The sequence below is a fragment of the Poecilia formosa genome, unplaced genomic scaffold (assembly GCF_000485575.1).
Source record: "Poecilia formosa unplaced genomic scaffold, Poecilia_formosa-5.1.2 Scaffold159, whole genome shotgun sequence".
Classification (NCBI taxonomy): domain Eukaryota; kingdom Metazoa; phylum Chordata; class Actinopteri; order Cyprinodontiformes; family Poeciliidae; genus Poecilia; species Poecilia formosa.
The window spans coordinates 1,282,391-1,301,574 of record NW_006800098.1 but is presented as its reverse complement, the minus strand read 5'-3'; the positions used below and the strand labels follow the sequence as shown (position 1 = coordinate 1,301,574).

At 39.5% G+C, this 19,184-nt stretch overlaps 1 protein-coding gene across 15 annotated transcripts in view; it reads right to left on the bottom strand.

The window, feature by feature from the left end:
* The window catches only part of erc1b (ELKS/RAB6-interacting/CAST family member 1b), a 126,674-nt gene that overhangs the window by 31,011 nt on the left and 76,479 nt on the right, over window positions 1-19,184 (bottom strand). For all 15 annotated transcript variants that reach the window (XR_001663657.1, XR_477145.2, XR_477146.2 and 12 more), the window contains one exon: window positions 2,344-2,491. Coding sequence is in view for 12 of the 15 variants with exons in the window: in XM_016677586.1 (XP_016533072.1) it covers window positions 2,344-2,491 (148 nt within the window). In the remaining 3 variants the exon portion in view is untranslated. The remainder of the gene's footprint in view (window positions 1-2,343; window positions 2,492-19,184) is intronic.

Sequence of the window (19,184 nt, the reverse complement as noted above, 5' to 3'; positions counted from 1 at the left end):
TTAACATTTAAATAAAACGACCCCAGTCTTTCAGATCTTTTAATATAACTACAACATCTTTGGAGTTCAATATTAACTCAGTTTGTTTTAAAATTGTTTTGGACTTAAACTACTTTATTTGCTTCATTAAAATAACTTAAAAAAAACATAGAAATTATAAAGTAACGTCAGCAAAAGAAAGCAGAACGCGTATTCCTCCACAACTCGTCGTTTTGTTTTAAATTGCCCGTTTTTGCCTTCACTGCAACCGTCTCCGTCCTTCGTAACACAGAAAGAAATAAAACTGGGACTGGAGAGGAAGCAGGCTGTGGCAGGGGAGAAGAGAGTGAAGAGAGCTGAGGTCATCTTGATCTACAGCTGTCTGGAGCGAGAGGTCAAAGGTCGACATAAAGGCAACGCTTTCAGGGCCGCTCACATTTTAATCGCACGCACAGGTGGGGTTTTATGTGTGTGCTGAACGTCTTACCACAGCGTGTTGTCTGTTGCACGTATTCACAGACTCGTAAATCTGCTAAGACTAAATCTGTCTCGCAGTTATGCTACACCAAATTCTCATACAGATTCATGAGAATTTATACTTACGATGCGCTTTAAGTTTTGGCTTGTATAACAACAAGCTATTTGGTGTCTCGACATTTGGTGCAGGTTTACATTACCTCGCAAAGTTATTAATAGTTCTTAGAAATTCTTGCTCAGTTTTTTTTTTTTTTTACATTTCAACTAAGCATCAATGTTTTTAACTGGGATTTTATCTTAAAGGATAACTTAACTGTAATTTACAAATTTTACATTTTCAGCTTTGCGCATCCAGATTTGGATTATTCTTTGTAAATTAGCTAAAGTGCCGTCAGATTGAGCCCCTGTGAACAGCAGTTTTGAAGTCCTGCCACAGATTTCCAGTTGAATTAAGATCTGAACTTTGACTAGGTCATTCTAACAGGTAGATGTGGTTTAGTATAAGCTTATTTCTTCTATTTTATCTGATTAGATAAGTTTCTCACATCTTCTACGTATTTGAAGCAAACTGAAAGAGGATATATTATGACTTTCATCCAACAATTATACTTTAGTCATTCTTTTACTGAAACAGACTTGTGAAATGCATGAACGTGTTTATGTCTCGTCAACAAATCGTCCCACTTGAGCTGTGAATCTCTGACACAGACCACATTTTCCAGGTTTTATTCTGTAAAATGTTTTCCAGGTCACAAATAGGTGAAAGTGTCTAAAAAATCCCAACAAAATCCATTGAAGTTTGTGGTTGTAATACAGCAAAATGGAAAAAAAAAATTCATCTGTTAGAACTGTGGGCTTTTTTTCAGATGTTAAGGGACTGAAAATGACAGCACAACAGAGATCTTCAGATAGGAAAACCTTGAAATACTGGATAAACTTCTTACACCACTGTACACGCAAACAAACGCACACTCCGAGAAGAGCATAGCAGAGACTCTGTGTTGTCAGTAACCACCTGGGAGACTCAGAAGTGTCATAAATGTCTTCATATGAAACCCAAAGAGACGAGGCGGGGGTTGAGGGAGGAAGTTGAAGAAGAAGGGATGCTTGTTAAACAATTTCATTGGACAGAGATACTCTCTAAAGCACCCAGCTCATATTTTTACCACCAATTCAAACTGACTCAACTCTGTTTTCTTTCACCCATTTAAAATGTATTCAGTTGGATACAATTTTCAATGCTCAAACAATCTAAATCCAAAAGAAACTTCAGACTCATCCTGTACGGGGTTGGGTATAATAGTAGTTTTACCCAGGAAAAGCCAAACTCTGTGTCTCTCTGGTTGCATGTGTGTAAATACACCCCAGTGTGGAACCACAAGGGTTTTTGGTCATGTTTATAGCCTCGCTTTTGGCCCGGGCTTGTGTGAACAAGGTGTTACCACCTAACTGTCTTTCAGTGGTGATGCAGTGTTTAGACAGGGCCTTTTGTTAGTGTACATCTGGAGAAAATGTCTTCATTGATTCAAATATAATAAGTGAAATTAAAGTTAAGATAAATACAGAATCGGTGTGCGTGTGTGTGTGTGAGACCCTAAAACGGGTCGCGGTCACATCTGGACTCACTTACTGGCTGCCTTCTGTGTTTTCTTTTCTCTCTCCATCACTTCCAACTCACCTGAGCTGCCCCGGCTTTTATTTACACCTCTCTAAATATGGCTCTCACGTTCCCCAGGTTGATTTTTGTCTTTATTTTGAGTGTCTCTATCAATTCACCACCTCTTTTGTCGTTTTTCATCCGCACTCCTCCTTTGGTTGCCTTTAAACCTGGTCAGAAATCTCTGCTCATAAGCCAGCTGATGCCAGGCTTTGGGCGTTTTGTCCTACCTGTTGCTTGAGCTGATGAACCAGGCTGTCCTTCTCTCTCTTCAGGGCTGACACCTCTTCCTGGGTTTTCTTCTTCTTGGACGAGGAGAGCTCCAGCAGAGCGATGTTGGCGTCCTTCTCGCTTATGGCGGCCAGCAGTGCTTCTTGCCTGCGCAGGAAACAGTACAGATCGGATGTGTTCGTTTTCTGCTGTTTGGACATGCATCGTTCAGAGCAGACTGGGTTAACTGAAACATTGCTTTAATTAAACCTTATATAAAAGAAATACGGATCTTTACGAACACCTCAGGAAAAGTTTGCAAATTTATTGTAGTTATCAGCCCGTCTACTCGCTTGTCCATGAAGAGTTGCAGGGGAGCTGCTGTGTATCTCCAGCAAACAACAAACAAGCTTCCACATTTTCCAGAAGTAAATAAAATAAAATAAAAATATATGTACACATCTGTGACTTACCTATAAAAATACATTTTAGTTGTTACATGAATTTGCATTTTGAACTCTCAACCAGGCATGGGCTATTTACTTGTATTTCAAAGTTATGGTTTTAAAAGAATGCTCTTTTATATCATTTCTAACATTTAAAATCATTTTACTTTGATGCCTAAAAAAAGTGGCCATTTTCCATCAAGCTCAGATTTTCTCTGACTTTATGGACCACAGTCTTGCATTACAATTTGTAACCGAATTTAGCAGGTGTTTGCTCCACATCTTTGTTTATGTGTTATAGATGACGCTGCAATAACCGCAGTTAATTAATATGTTTCGATGATATGTTTAGAACAATTTTTTTTTTTTTTTTTCAATTGAAGTTAATTAGATCAGACCTTATCTAAATCCTGTGATACGATGGCGTTTCTTATCTTACAGCATGACTATAGTTAGTGAAGAAAATGATCCATTTTATCCGTCATGTCAAGTCAAACTCTTTTAAAAGTTACTGTGAAAAAGAAAATATGGTGTAACATTTAAAAATTGTGCAGAGGCACCATTGTTTACTGTCCCCAATGCATTACAAAAATATATATTACTACTGTATTTATTACAGCAGAACATAAGGCCACTCGGCAAAAATTACAATATTTTTTATGTGCAACAAACGTTAAATTCTTCTCGGGAACAGCAGAAACGGAGACGGACTGTACATGATCAGAAAGCATCAGTGAGCTATAATGGAGCTGTAATGAATCCAGGCCTTAAGCTCTTGTTAGATTTACTGTTACAGAGTCTCGGTTCCATCTCTTTGAACCAGACAATAGTTGGATGGAGGAGCAGCGTCGGTTCTGGGCAGAATTTTCCTTATCCTTATCTGGTCTCTCTTGACCCTCCTTCTGGGGTCAGTTGTTCCACTCTTATATTCTTTTTTTTTTTTTTTTGGTTTGTAAAGAGAACAGAGAGGATTTGAGGCAAGGTTGCGTGGAAACCAAGACTTTTGTTACCTGTTTTCCTGTTTTTTATGAGCCTGCACTCCACAAAACAGAATACAAACAGAAACACTAAGATGTTATTATGACTGAGCTAACATCTAGACTTTTAGTGACGTGATTTCAAATTACCCCAAATCCAACTGATTTACTTCTAAATAAAAAGAGGCTTTTTTTTAATACATCTAAAATAAAGAATCTCACAGATTTTAACTGTTGTATACTTAAAAAAAAACAAAAAAAACAAAAGAAACTATCTTCGGTTCCTCGAAACGCGAATGCACACATTTCTGAGCTCCGTTTCACTTCTGCTCTATGTCCAGCCTTCCTGTCTCTATCTCGCTCTCCCTCCTGATTCGATTGGGAAGCTGACAGATGAATAACATTCTTTGTGGTCGGAAAGCAACAAGCCGCATCAAATTCATCCCATCAGCCACAAATTGGGCCGAGCTAAGATCCAAAAAAGTTAATTCTCAGAATCGTATGTTTTCAGAGGGAATCTAAATCACTGAAGGAATTTTTACAATCCCTCACAGCTGAAGGATAGGCCACACTAGCAACACGTCCACATAAATACAACGAAAGCTGAGCATTATATCAACAGGTCTAACAACAGATTGGACTTTTAGAAAATAATATTTAAGATAAATCAAACATGCAAGGAAAGGCATGCATTTCATGACAGATTACAATGAATTAAAATAAAACACTTGCATGTGTCGTGGCCTTGAATATTTTAGAGTTAATGTGGCAAAACCGTTTAAGTATTAAGGCAGGAGAAAAGTATTATAGCTGTGCAGCTTTGACCAACACCAGATTGTTTTGGAAAGATTTGGTGGGTGTCTCCCAGCGGAGACGCCAACTGATGCAAGCAATAAACCCACAACAATTGTTTAAGGCTGTGCTGGAATAAGTCTGATTTCTGAGCGTTGACTTTTTTTGGTGCTGCTTTAGGAACAATCTTTAGACTTTGCAGAAGTGCTCATAATTTTCTGTTTCATCATGGCATCCACAAACATACATCCCAGAAATCCACAATGACGGAGAAAAGATTCCTAAAATGCCTATTTTGCTCCTTTTGTATAACACACAATCGCGCTCTTACGTAAACACTGACAAAGCCGTGCAAGGAGGAATGCCGAGATGATGACATCTAAATGGAGACAGATTGCGTGTTTGGACTATGGGAAAAAAATATCCTCGGTCAACCTCACTGACCAAACTGTCAGTGGGCAAACGTCCCATTATGCATCTGAAAGCGAGCAAAACAAAAAATTAAATCTGGGATTGGTAGATCGGCTCCCTGGGCTGGTAAGTAAAATCCGTCAGGCTGAATTAGATAAGTACTTACCTATGCAAACTATTTCTATTTAGAAATATAAACAATAGATTTGCAAATGTTGTGATAACCTTTAAGTCTAAACACATACTATTAGAGATACACAGAAACCATTATGTTGCAGTTTGTGTGTCTCCTGGCTCCAATACAGCTGATTCAGATGGCAGAAATAACTTCTCCACTTCTTAGCAAGTAGTCTTTAATTCTGGAGATGAAGCAATCTTTTGCGTCAGGTGAGGTGAACAAAGCAAACATCTTAAATATGGATGGATGGATGGGAAGCATCACTGGGAAGGAAAATGGATGATGGACTAGTGGATTTACGGACGGCTGGATAGAACAAATAGATGTACAAGTGGCTGATGGGTAGTTAGACGGACGGGCAGTTCTTTCTTGTTCAGTCTGTGTAGGAATACTAGGAAATAAAGAGTCTGTTGGATATAAAAATCTTTAAAAAATAATTGAAATGTATGCCCTTTTACGAGAAATAGCATTTAATCTATTCATTAGCAAAAGTATTTTCCATTCCTCCCTGTGGACAATCAGAAACTATAAAAGCCCCAGACAGTGTCTCCTTTTGCTATTTTGTTCCACTGATAGAGAAACTAAGATTCGCACAAAGAAAGACTAATGGAACATTATTCTCATTAAAGCTAACAGAGCGTCTAGTTTTATACCATATTTGAGAGTTACCTGCCAGAATTCGGCACTTATAAATTGCTGGTGATAATATTATATTCAGTCCAGATGCACTTGTCTCATTCTGGGTCTCTCCCTTCATCTCTGTCAGACTCATACACAAACACGTACTTAAGACACTCGACTTGGCCTTCTCGGCTTGCAAAGCTAAAACACGTGCTCTTGACAAGCACTGGCTGCGGCTACTGCTGTTGCTATGCAATCAGAAAGAAACTGTTTCAAGTGCAGCAATCTTTTGGTAAATCGTGAGACAATTCTTGTGTCAGACGGCACTTAGATCGCTGAACGCTCCTGGCACCGTCTGCAACGCGTCATTATCACGGAAACTGGAAAAGACAATGGAGCGAGCAAAGCGAGGGCGAAAGATTCCCAGAGGACAAAGATCCTTGGATGTGAAACTCTCCTTTCAAGTTTAAGGAACAGAGAAGAATAAAGGAAGGACCACTAAAAATCAACGAAAAAACAAAAGCTTTTCAGAAAGGTTAGCACCAAGATACTCTTACTTCGGTATTTGCCAACTTCTTTTAAGAGCCAACAACACATTCCAGAGGATATTTATCGTAATGTGCAATTGTTGGTTTCCACCATTTGCGTATTAAAACCCTCCAATTCTCCTTAGAAATTACTGAATTTGTTTACAACTGACCATAATTTATGCTCCAAAAAGTTTCATTGTAATTGAGACCACAACAACAATATGCTTTAGTAGTGTTAGCCTGAAACCATTAGCACATTTAGGGTTATAACAGCTCAACACACTCGGCCCACATTCTTAACTGGATCAATCTCCTTAATTCATGGTGAAGCAACTAAAGTCATATGGTTAAATGTTCAGGGTTGTCCAGTAGTTGGGCAGAATGCTTAGCATGGAGTAATGTCTGCCTAGAGACAAACAAACGAGCAAGTTCAGCAACCTTACTTTGAAAAACAAAACAAATCACAAGTATAAACAACACGGCACTATTGCACAGAGAGGAGCCAAGACACTAATCATGAAGTGTCGCAATTTTCAGAGCAAACTTTTTTTTTTAATCAGAGAAAAATATTCTGTGTTAGCTTTAGTCATAAAATTACACATATTACGGTAAATATGCCATGGGAGTAATTCTTATTTTTACAAATATTTTTCAGAGTACTGCGTAAAACATACAAAGTCTAAAAAGTGAGTATTATGAGCTGCCACCGTTTGAATGAGATGAAGAAACTTCACACACACACAGGTTTTGATACCTTACCGTTATCAGATAACAGCTCAAGCTCAAGTCCAGCTAAATAATACAAGCTTTTAGAGTCATGCACAATAAGTCTAGCTTCTTATTTTCTTGGTGCTGCTAAAAGTGTAAAATCCCTTTCAGTCCACAAAGAAAACCTGAATTTCATGAGTGTTTATATAAAAAGTTTATAGAGAGCTGGTAACAGGCTGCAAAATGTTCCCATCAGGTGGTAAAAGTGGCGTAAAGTAGAGCTGTCATGTTTTTATAAGAGCGTTCCATTGGTTCGTCACGACTTAGCAAGTCTCTGTTTATAATTTTACTCTTGTACCACTTCTCACTCAACATAAGCTTCAAGCTCACCTTTCTCACGTTTCTTTCTCTCCCTTAGCACCCCCATCTTTGTCACTCTATCGCTCCACTTCTCCTTCCTCCTCTATCTGTGAAATAGGCAGGGCGACGGATTCTTTCCGTTATTCGCCGGTCGTGTGCCATGATGTCATCGCTGCCGCGACAAGGCAGACAGTAAGCAGATATACACAAATGCGCCAGGCACCTGACCCCAGCCCCAACACAGACACACACACGCGGACACACAGATGGGAAGGCGCTCTCCTTCCTCAAACCACTTAAGGCCCCCCACTTTATCAGAAACCCTAATGCCTGGTCTTAGATCACTCACATATTTCTGCTCACACACACTAAAGCTGCGTCTCATGTATGCCATCTTATCGCTTTCACGAAGTTGACATTCACTGCAATCTGCTGTGTTTAAGCTATGCTAACGCTCACCGGGGTGTGTGTTCTCATGTTGTATTTTAACTGCCTGTGCACATGTGTATATCCGCGAGTGTGTGTATAGTAGATTTGAGTCCAGAGTGATATTGGCCAGCCTTTGTCTAAGACAAACACAGAGCTTTTGGAGAAATAATCCCCTTTCTCTGCTCTCTGTTTCTGACTGACCGAAACAACTATCCATTGTTTTCTCCGTTACGGTCTGCTCTGGTTTACACAAAAAACTAAATTAGGCTCCTAAAAGCCTTAATTTAGTGTTCTAAAACGTCTCCTAAAAGAGAACTTCACAACTAGGTATTTTTAAGTTCAACTCAAATTGAAGTTGAACTGGACTGAGCTTGAGTCCTTTTTAAACCGTTTCTTCAAGGCAATTCTTGAACATCCGTGTCTTGAGTTTGAAGATGAAACCAGAACAGAAGTCTGAAAAATGAGGTTGTCTCTGATCTAGTCTCCAAAACAGAGACTGCGGTAGTGAAAGGCAAAGCTAGCATTGATAAAACGGTAGTTTCATCCGATAATGGTGCTGGTGAGGAAGGAAAAGGAAATTGGTGTTTGGTGAGTTATTTCATTGTTGTAACAATGCTTTTTGGTAGCAACTCTTTTGTAGTTATGTCTGTTTATTTCCCTGTAAGTGGAGCCACATTAAGAAAAATGAATTTGCAGGTTAAGAGCAGAGCTGGGTATGCAGGCTGTGCCCAGTGTGATGGGATGAGGCCACATCTCTCTCACTGGAAAAACAAGACAATTGAAGGCAATTTCAATGTAGAGACTTGAGATTCTCCAGCCAGTGACAATCCCATATCCCCATGGTGTTCACACCAAAGTGGTCAACACAACTACAGAGACTGATTTGTGACAAATGCTGGTTCAGGAATGGGATATCATCCCACAAGGGAGAGGTAGACAGGTTGTTGAGGCTGTGTACACAATCGGTGGCCCTGATTATTACATTTTTAAATTGCTCACATGTCTTGTTTCTTAAATCTTTAATCATCTAATCCAATAAACAACACCAAATCCAGAGTGAAAAGAACAATATCCAGAGCAATATGCTGCATGGCATTGGCAAAGAAGAGCTGGTGGCTTTTTCATGGGCACAACCCATAAGCTCAACTCTGCCGCTCAACCCACAAGTGTGTTTTCCTCACAAATGTGGCATCATTAGGAGGGAATAAACAGACTTCTCAGATGTATAAGATTTATTGCTGAGACGCGTTGTAACAACAACAAAGAAATAATATCCTCACTTTCCGTGCAAAGTTGAATTCTAATTCTTTTGTCTTTGCCTCCATTTCTGTTGCCTTTCCCCCCCTTCCACATTTTTCTCTCCTTCGCACATATCAGCATACACTCACATTCATTGCTACTAGTTTCTTGGTCTCCAGAGTGAAATCCTGCAGAGAAGTATTTCTCGCCCAGCTGACAGCTTTTGACCTGCGGCACACAACCAGTGAGCAGTGAGCCCCGCCGCCCCCCGTTCTTATCTGCACTGAGACAATTTCCTCTTTCTCTCCGTCTCACACACACTCAAACTCTTACACATCATGGATTTAATTTATACAGCAAAATACATATCCGACATGAAGTCAATAGTCCCTGTTAGTTGAGGCTTTGTGCTGCTTTTGCGTCGAGATTCTCTCTCGCAGAATCCCACGAAAACTCCCAAACACAACTACCGTGCGCCGCATTTTATAACCCGACAAGAAAAAACACAGCAGGTCTTTATGGAACATGTGTTATAGCCAGCCTGCCATGTGAGCTGCATCAAAGTGGAGAGAGCCAATAAAGGTTTGGTTTATTGTTAAGTGTTAACTGTAGCTCAGCGCTGTCATTAAGTGTCCCTGCACTACATTAAAACAGAGCTTATCAGAGAAAACTAACAACTAATAATTATATAGAATGTTAAAACTGGACCACACTCTGCATATAAGAGATAGAAATGTTCTTAAAAAAAACTGAGTAAAGGTGCAATTGCTATAATCTGAAATGTGTTAACTGATCAGGAAATTTTATGTATTTTTAGATGTATTTTAAGTAAAAAAAAACAACAAAAAACTCAAAAATTTACATCAGCCGGGTCTCACGTCTAGGAACAGGGGATTTTTAAAGGTATTCATGCCATTAAAATATAGTGTTGGGTGTTAAACATTGTCGTCCTGCTGGAAGGCAAATGTCAGCTCTGATCCAAAGTCTTTTGCAGCCACTAAAGCTTTAACTGGCTTCCTTGTCAATGCTGAGGGAGAGCAACCCCGCAGCATGACAGTGCTCGTTGTCCACCACAGTTTTTGATGGAGTCTAAAGCCAAAATTCCAATGATTGTTGCAGCACAGATTTGTGCGATTTTGCCTTTTTCCATTTTAAAAGCATTCCATACAACCGACCCCTTCAGTTGTAGGTTCATAGAGGGAAACTGCTAGTGTCACACAACAATCCCGCAACAAGCAGTAGACGTACTGGTGCCATAATAGCATATCGAAAACCACTGATGCAGTGCAACTAAGTAGAAACAAAGCATACAAGTTTTAGTTCTGGCGTCACCTGAGCAGAGCATCCCTTATGATAACTTCTTACTGCCTCCTTTTAATAATTTTTTTGGTGCACAGATTTGTGCACTAATAGTTGATTTTGTTGACAGGTTTTGAGCTCTGCCCCAAGTTTCCATGGGTCTCTACTACTGTTTTAAGTGGACTGCCATGGCTGGGCAGGCTGTGCCATGCTGCTTTGATTTCTGGATGATGGATTTATGAAGCTCTGTGAGGGGTTTGCAGTTTGGCATTGATAACTTTACTCTTTATGCTTTTAAACTTTGCCAGAACCTGTCTGTTGTGTTCCTCGGTTTTTATGATGCTGATTGTTCACTGACAATTATCTGAGGCCTTTACAGTGATACTAAGAATGTATTGCACATGGGCTGACTTTATTTTAGAGTCTTCTCTGATCTACTGCATATCGCTCCAGTAAAATACAGTGAAATTTACTGCTGTACCGTGACAAAACGAGGAAAAAGATAAAGACAAGAGTCATTGTGCAAGGCCCAGAATAAAGCGCAGAAAACAACATGCTTTTGGGAATAATCTTTTTGAGAATTGGCTCTTCCCTGTCTGTGCTTTTAAACTAAACTGGAATTGGGTCAGAGAGGCTGGACATGAATGATTTAGCACAGAGTCAGAGGATGGCACCGTCAGAGGGAAGTGTTGGGGAAATAGGTTAAAGCTGGTGCATGGGATATCTCTGTGTGTTTTTGTGTTCCAGAGGGGAAAGAAAAGCTCCCCTCAAGAGCTGTTGTACATCAGAGAGCTTAAAAAAAAAGAGGACGAGAAGCTTCATAACACACACACACACGCACACGCACACACGCACACACACACACACACACACACACACACCAAGACGCGCAGAGAAACAGCACTGACAGGGATGGGAATAAAATAACTGGAGGATTTGGAGGGAAAACAAATCAAAGAGACATGAAGGGGGAGAGGGAGGCAGAGAGACAAAGATGGTAAGGAGGGAAGAGAACGCGAGCAGGAGAAGAGGGCAGGTGGGACTACTGCATGACAGAATGAGGATCTGTTCTTGACACATTCCCCATTTTTCTCACTCCCTTTTTTCTTCTAAAAAAAACTTCTCTCGCTCCCTCACAGTTTTTCTTTCTACCCGTCGCTCAGACTCTCTCACACACATACGCAGATATAGAAAAACCCACAGTGTGACTAATGAGAAGAGTGTAAAAAGGGCTTTAGCCACGGTCGGCGGGAGCCGGCTCCGTCCAGCGGACCACACACCAGCTCAGAGGTGTGACTAAAGATGCAGCTTTGTCTTCGCCGGGGCTCTAAACAGTAAATCCGTTCCAACGCTCTGCTACTGAGACCAAGACATCTGCTAACAATCTGTCAGCACTCGGGCAGCAACCAGTCACGGTAACAGACACCTGTGACTTCCAGATGTGCACTAAGGAACGCTGTAAATTTGAAAAATTTCCTCCTGGTGCCGCACAATAATGGCTGAAAAAGGAACATTATATTTGCCACCGTACATCCCGGCAATACTTGCTGGCACACCTGCCACAGATGTGTAAAACGTCTTAAAATAAACTCCTCGTTATTTTAAGGCAAAAACAACAAAGCTCTAATTTTAGTATATGTTAGTGGTGGGAAAACAATCAGAGGTGAATTTTTTAAAAATGTTTTTAACATAACCTGCAGCGCAATTAAACTTTGAAAACGGATAATGATCCAGACACCAACATAGTGAGGTGGATGGAGAGAGGTGTAAACCTGTTGCAGCAAAGATTCATGTTTTATGGGTCACCAGATCTCCATAGCAACCATTAGACGCCATCTACATGCCAACCCATTATTTAAAAGCAAGCAAAAAGCCTATGTCTTAATTTCATAACAATGAACAGGCTTTACCTAAAATGACAGCATTTTTTCCCCAAGCATTTTAATCATTGTCTTCAAATCATTGTTTAACTGCTTGTTGCTCCGTTTTTCCGTTTCAAAGACGATGCTCTTGTTTATTGCTGTTTAACAAACAGTTTGCTGAGGCGCCTTGAAAATCCAGCAATTAGCAAAGGAAAACAAGTGGGTTTAAGTTTGTTTTGCATCCTTTTTTTTTTACACTTTTGTTTTTCTCCCAGTTTATTACTTTTGGTTCTAGGATGTCACACTTGCTCTTGCCTCCTATAATAACATTCTATCCAATTATCTCACGTAATTGGTGCAAGAATTCAGCACACCCTTCAACAAACTGCAAATAAAATGCAGAGTTGTGGATTCCAAAGTTTCCATGAAATCATATTTTGTAGCTCTAACAGCCTTTGTCACTGCCCCGATCCTCAAGGACAAAACTAATAAGAGTGGCGAGGTTGGAGAGCAGAAGAGAAACAGGAAACAAAGCAGCAAGCGGTGATTCGAGATTGTGGGGCTAAGTGTCAAATCGGCATGCCTCTTCTCGTCACATAAAGCTCTCAAAAAGGCAGACAAACACAGACTTCCATCGGCACACTGTGAATGTGGATTAAGCTCATTGTTGTGTGAAAGGATCAGAGCATGTGTTTCTTTTTGGTGATGCCATAAGCATGTGTACATGCATTCGTGTGGGAGGATGCATTTTTCTATGCTAGCGTCTTTATGTGTGGGTGTGCATCTCGGAGCGCTGCTGCCAGGGAGAAAGCTACGAAGGAGTTTGGAAGTTACTACGCGTGCATTCGAGAGGCTTAAGTGTACGTTTTTGTTTTTTTTTGTTGGCGGTGGTATAGCTGATGGTGTGTGTGTGTGTGTGTGTGTTTGTGAGCGTCTTGTTATATCTGCAGAGATGATGGTTGCAAAAGGCGGAAATGTCGTTCCACTGACAGAGCCGTTGGAAATGGGCTCTTTGACAACACACACAGTCACACACATCATTGATTAGTTTCAGCATGCAGTGACAAGTGTGACGACAAACACAGCGAGAGGGGATGAAATGCAGCCGGAAAAACACAGATCCGGTCAGAGCAGCGTTTCCACGCAGATGTATGCTGTTAAAGGATGGAAACTGGGAAGAGGGATGGAAGGATTTTAGGAAGAAGAGACAGGAGTTTGTGGGGATGTATCGAGTTGAGGTATTTCATAGTGAAAGATGGAGTGAAGGAGGGACAGCAGGAATGAAGGGGGTGGTGGGTGACTGGAAGGGGTGCAGGGATGCGTTCGGATGGGAGGGAGATAAAACAGAGAGCAGAGCAGCTCAAGAGGAATAAACTGAATTTATAGCATTCACCTTGAAGCATCAGCCCAGCTTTCCGCTGCAGGAAGCTTGAAGACAGCAAGCCGTCTTGGAGTGTCTGCACGTTTTATTTAAAGTTCAGCATTACACAAAGCTCCGCACTATTAAACCAATATTGTGTTGTGTGGTGTGGTTGACACACTTCTTACAGAAGAAATTAAGAAAACCGTACAGGAATCCCTGTGTTTTTATCAAATGGGACGTTGAGCCACGAAAAACACGCATTGATTTAGTCGAAACTTGTAATAAAGCCAATTTTACCATTCTGAAAACTACCAGAAAACACAACACAAAGTCTCCAACTCAGACTAACCAAACCGTTCTTTATTTAGCCATAACATAAAAACCTTCACATTAAGACACCAAAATAATGATGATAAACAGAACACAAAAATCTGTCCTTGGTCAATTATTTAGTTGTTGGTGCTCTAATCTTAAAGCTGATAAAATATCAAGTATAATGATTACATGGTGAAAGCGAACCAAAGAGCAGTTGAGAATGAAAAACAAAAAGTTATTTATACGGTTATATAAGCAGAGGATGTACACTTTGCACACCGTACCCTGAAAAAGTGGTGAAAGGATGGAGCAAAGAAGTTAAAGGTGTAGCAATCATGTGTTTCCCATTGACATGCAGTTTATTGGATTGAGTAAATTGTTGTTGGACATTTGGTTCTTATCTTGTTTCCATTGCATTCCTGTTTTTGTAAAAACATTTATTCTTCCTTGCGTCAACTCAGGTCTTTTCCTGACCCTTTCACGCTTGTCTTATCATGCCCAAGCTGTTCTTTTTTGCCTTAAATTTACATTAGTTTTTTTTTTCTGACATCCATCAAAAATGGCATTAGTTGCTTTAAAAAACTTAAACAAAAAAAAAAAAGAAAACATAATTTAAAAAGGCATACAAACTTATGTATTGCAGATTTTTTCTTTTTCACTTTATTTAAACTAACGGATTTGTTTGGTTTCCACTGATCTTTGTGACATCTTTTCTCGTTAAAGATAAACGACTGTATTTCCCAAAATACTGTTAATTTGGACCAACCTACAAAAAATTAAAAATTAAAAAAAAATAAATGACACTTTTTGATTGGAAAACTATGCTAAGAATACTTTTTGAAACTAGCAGTACAAGACAACCAAGTAAAGAAAAAAAAATACAGCTAATATCTTTGTTTAACTTTTGTCATTAAATCAATTAATAAAATACTCAAGGTGTCCAAACAAATGAAATTCTGGCGCTAAATGGACATACACACACACAAAAAAAACATTGTAAGGAGAATACAAGCATAAAAGAGGTGTGTGTTCAGTGTCAGTAAAGCAGAACAGTTGAGGTTTTTAATTCAAACAAATCTTAGACCGCCTCCCTGCTGGTACACACACATTGTCAGCACATTCCACCAACTGTATCACAGAGTTAGTTTGCATAGTCTCGGAAAACGCAGAAAGACACACAGCCACACCGACACACCGCTCCGTGTATGTGTGTGTGTGTGTGTGTGTGTGTGTGTGTAGAGAGAGGAAACAGGAGAGTGGATGTGTGTTCTTCCAGCTGTATTCGGTATGTTTCTTCATGGGAATGAGCGTGTGCGCATGTGTGTTAAGGTATCCTGTGTCCGCGAAACACTGGGTATCGTATATCACGCCTTAGAGCAACATTAAACCCTACACCGATTTAATGCAAGGCATGAAATCAGACATGAGACCCCCAGGAATTACAGCAGCCCCCGTGTGTACACAGCCAGTTTCTTATGAGATATATGAACGCGGCGGCGTTTATAGCGATCGTGTTTAACTGTGGGAGAAAGCCAGAAACGCATGACGTATTTGCTCACATCTCGTGAAATATGCGAGCAACGGTGTCATTAACATAACTCAGTCAGACAACCAGCAGCTATCCGTGCAGTAGTTCTCTTTCTCTGTGAAGTGTCACACATTCTTCAAGCTGTACGCTCCTACAGGTGATTCAGTGGAGTTTTTCCTGTAAAAGGGATTTCCTGATGGATTTTCCAAAGGCTGCTTTTAATCAGATAAAAACCAGGACAGAGTAGAAAATAGTAGATTTGACAAAACTCAGCCGAGCGACCAGAAACTGCTGACTGGTGCAGAATATGGCGGCAAATATCACATTTTTTTTTCTTTTTTTTTTTTTAGGTTAGAAAGGCAATTTGGCTCCAGAGAAGAATATTGTCAGACTTTATAATTTAAACTTTTTTATTTTACATGTGGCGATGTGCAAAATATCAACCAACCCCTCAACTCTCAGAAGAATATCTGCGTAAAGGACTTTAGTGATACTGTACCAAATCTCATGCTGCCCGATTCATTTTCATTTATCCAGAAAAGCTTTTAACGCTTTGCCAGCTTATTTAAGTTTGCTCTAAAAGCTTTCCAGGTGTGTTAGCTGGTGGATTCAAATCAGAAGTCAGTGATTTGTATAGATAATTTTTTTGAAGGTGTAATAACTAAAAAAAAAAAAAAACATACAATGTTAAATCATTTATAGAATGAAAATTAGAAGCATAAGTTTGAATTTAATGTGGATTTTTTTTTTTCTAATTCCAACTTCCAGCACAACACTGGCTGGATATTTGACCACTTGTATTAAGTTCTTAAGTATATTAAATAAATCTGTCCAAATATTATTCATCTGACTCAAACTATTATGAACAGTTTGAAGGAAATTGGTTAGGATGTTCAAAATCTGAAAGAAAGAAGTCCCTCGGCTAAAATCTCCCCCTGAACTGAAATATGCAGCTGCCCACACAAACAAGTCAAACATCTTCCAGAGCAAAACTATTAAGCCACAATGACAAGCACAAGTTAAATATCCAGCCAGAATCCTGTCACGTTGATGGCTACCAAAAATTTGTAGAAGGAAATTTAATCAAATACCAACAAGGATCAATTTTGAGTCAAAATAAAACTTGTGCTACTAAAAATCTGTAAAGTTGTTCAATATTTACAAAAAGGCAGTTTTCAAAGGGAAACTGTAACAGAGAACCAGGAGACATCTGAGTGAAATGTGCATAAGAAGAAAAATGACAGTCTTATAAATACAAATATAATTTCAGAACGATATGCAACCCAACATGGGAAAAATTTTAATGATCAAAAGTGTGTTTATTTGGAGTCACACAATGTTTGCAGTTTTTTTTCCATAAAAACTTGGCTGTTGCTTTTTCCACAAGGGGAAAAAAAAAAAAGGCAAACAGCAGGAAAATGGTTAGCCAGCTGGTCGGCATGTTTTGTGTACGGAAACACAGTCAAAATGTTTGACACACATCGGTAAGCAAGCTGAAACTAAGTGCTGACAAGCTGATGGTTTTCTCCAACTCTAGCATGAGATGCTAAAGCACTAAACCAAACAAAAACGTCTTTCTTTGACTTTACAAGTGTTGGGTATCATTCGGAAATAGCACTATGGCGGTACGGTAGGTTGGTTTCCTTGATGCTGCCCACAGCCCCTTGATGAGTTGTTTTGGTCTGGACCAGCAAAGAGTTAGTGCTACTGTACCAGATTTCCTGTCTTGGATAAAGTGCTTGTGTTCAAATGGAAGGAATGACTCCTTTGGTTTGATTTAGAACCAGCACTGGAATCAGCAATTTGGTGTTAAAGGGCCATCAGCGGCGTTGCCAAGTCAACGCAGGCGGGGAAAGCATTGAGAAGGGGAAACAGGACTTCCAACAGGAGGACATTTATGCTCAGAACGAACATTTTTAGCCACTAAATATATACTGAGTTTACTGTTAAATGTGTAGCTTCCTAAGCCAGAAACTAATGTTTAGGTAAGACATCAGTGAGATGGCTAAAAGGTCAATCCAAAGCTAAACAAAGGAAAGAAGTCTGTAAATAGTAGGGTAACGCAGAGATATTTACGTACACCGTGTGAAAGGCACGCAACCTTTTTCTTACATTGTCGGGCATAAAAGAAGAAGAAAACTTTCCTGTTCTTGGTCTATTTGGGTTTCAAAAAGTTATGTCCATCTGCTAAATGCTAAAAATAACCCTTACATAAAAATCCTTTGTATGTGGTAGAATTGCCTTTTAAATTGGGTGACTTGGGTCAGACAACGGTTTGTTGAAATTTTGACACCGTTTCAGTTCTGCCCAAAAATGTTTAGTAAAACTAAGATCAGAGCTATTTGATGGTCAATCTAAAACATTGATTTTCTCGTTTTTAAGTCAGCTGACCTTATGGGAATGATATTTCCATGCTCTGTCGAGGAGGCAAACAATTATTAGCCAAACTAATAAGACAGCAAGAAACGCCTTGTAGTTTCACTTTCAGTTTTAAACCTACATGATCTCCAGGTGACTAAACTGTCCACATAGCTTATTGCTGTTTGAGTTGCAGTTGCTTTTATTCGGTACATTTGGTTTGTAAATGTGCTGTTTATGCGGCATGTCAAAGCTGCAAAGCTCATGTGGTGTTTATGTGGTGATTAAATCGTATAAGCTATAGTGATAAATGTTTAGGAATGCGACCGGGGGAGAATAATTTTTTTTCTACCATCTTGTTTTCCAAAACTTGTAAAATGAAAAAGTCTGACACACAATGATGAGACGGGGGTATAATAATTTCCATGAAATTAATAAAAAAATAAATAAATAAAGATAAAACCTGTTAAGTTATGCTCACTTTGGATGTGCTGAGCTAACGCTTAAGGGAAAAGAAAAACAATGAGGTGGGAAGTTGTTAACCGAGTATTGATTCCTCTGACAACCGTCATCTATAAGCACATAAACAATAAAACTAACCAGGACCATATGAGAGTTTACAGTGAAATATTTGATCATACCTGCTGCAAGGAACAAACCCCACACCCTCCACAAAGAGCAAGTCAGAAGGGAAACATAAAATAAAATCTGATTAACATTCTGGTAAATCAACTTGTAACAGTATGGCGGATATTTGTGTTCCTGTAAAACTGTGTGGTCTGTATTTAACAAAGCAGGTAAGTGTCTATTAAAGTCTGTGTGTGCTACATAAATACTCATTAACGGGCCAATAAATTTGCAACAGGAAACCTCGGACGTGTCTGGACGTTCGTACATGGAGCAATTTCGCATATAAAAACAGAGAATCCATTTATGCATCTATGTACCAGCAGAAAACCGCACCGGGTTGAAAAAAGGTGATAAAATCCCCCACACCAACTGCACTAAACCCTTCTCAAAAACAAAATAATACAATCCTAGTGGAAAATGTCATGGTCACAGAACAGGAAAATGAAATCACAGAGTTCATTTCCCATTTGGCCACAATAAAACATTGTCTCATAGCCCACTTTAAGAGGCAGGACATGCCTAACATGAATATTCTCCACGGCTTCCATTTCAGCCCAAAGTGTTGTTCCACTAAATCAGATGTCACCGTGAGGGCTCAGAGAGGATGTAAATTTGCAGAAAATACATGACTGCTGGACTCATCTCAGCAGCACTTAAAATACAAACCCATCTATTAAAACAACATTAAAACGAACGCTGGGTTACAGCCTGCCATGACTCTGTGTGTGTGTTGGTGTCTGCATATGTAATCAATCATGTGAAGAGTTGGACAGTGGGACATGGTTGTTGCATTAGCATCATCTCGATGGCTTTAA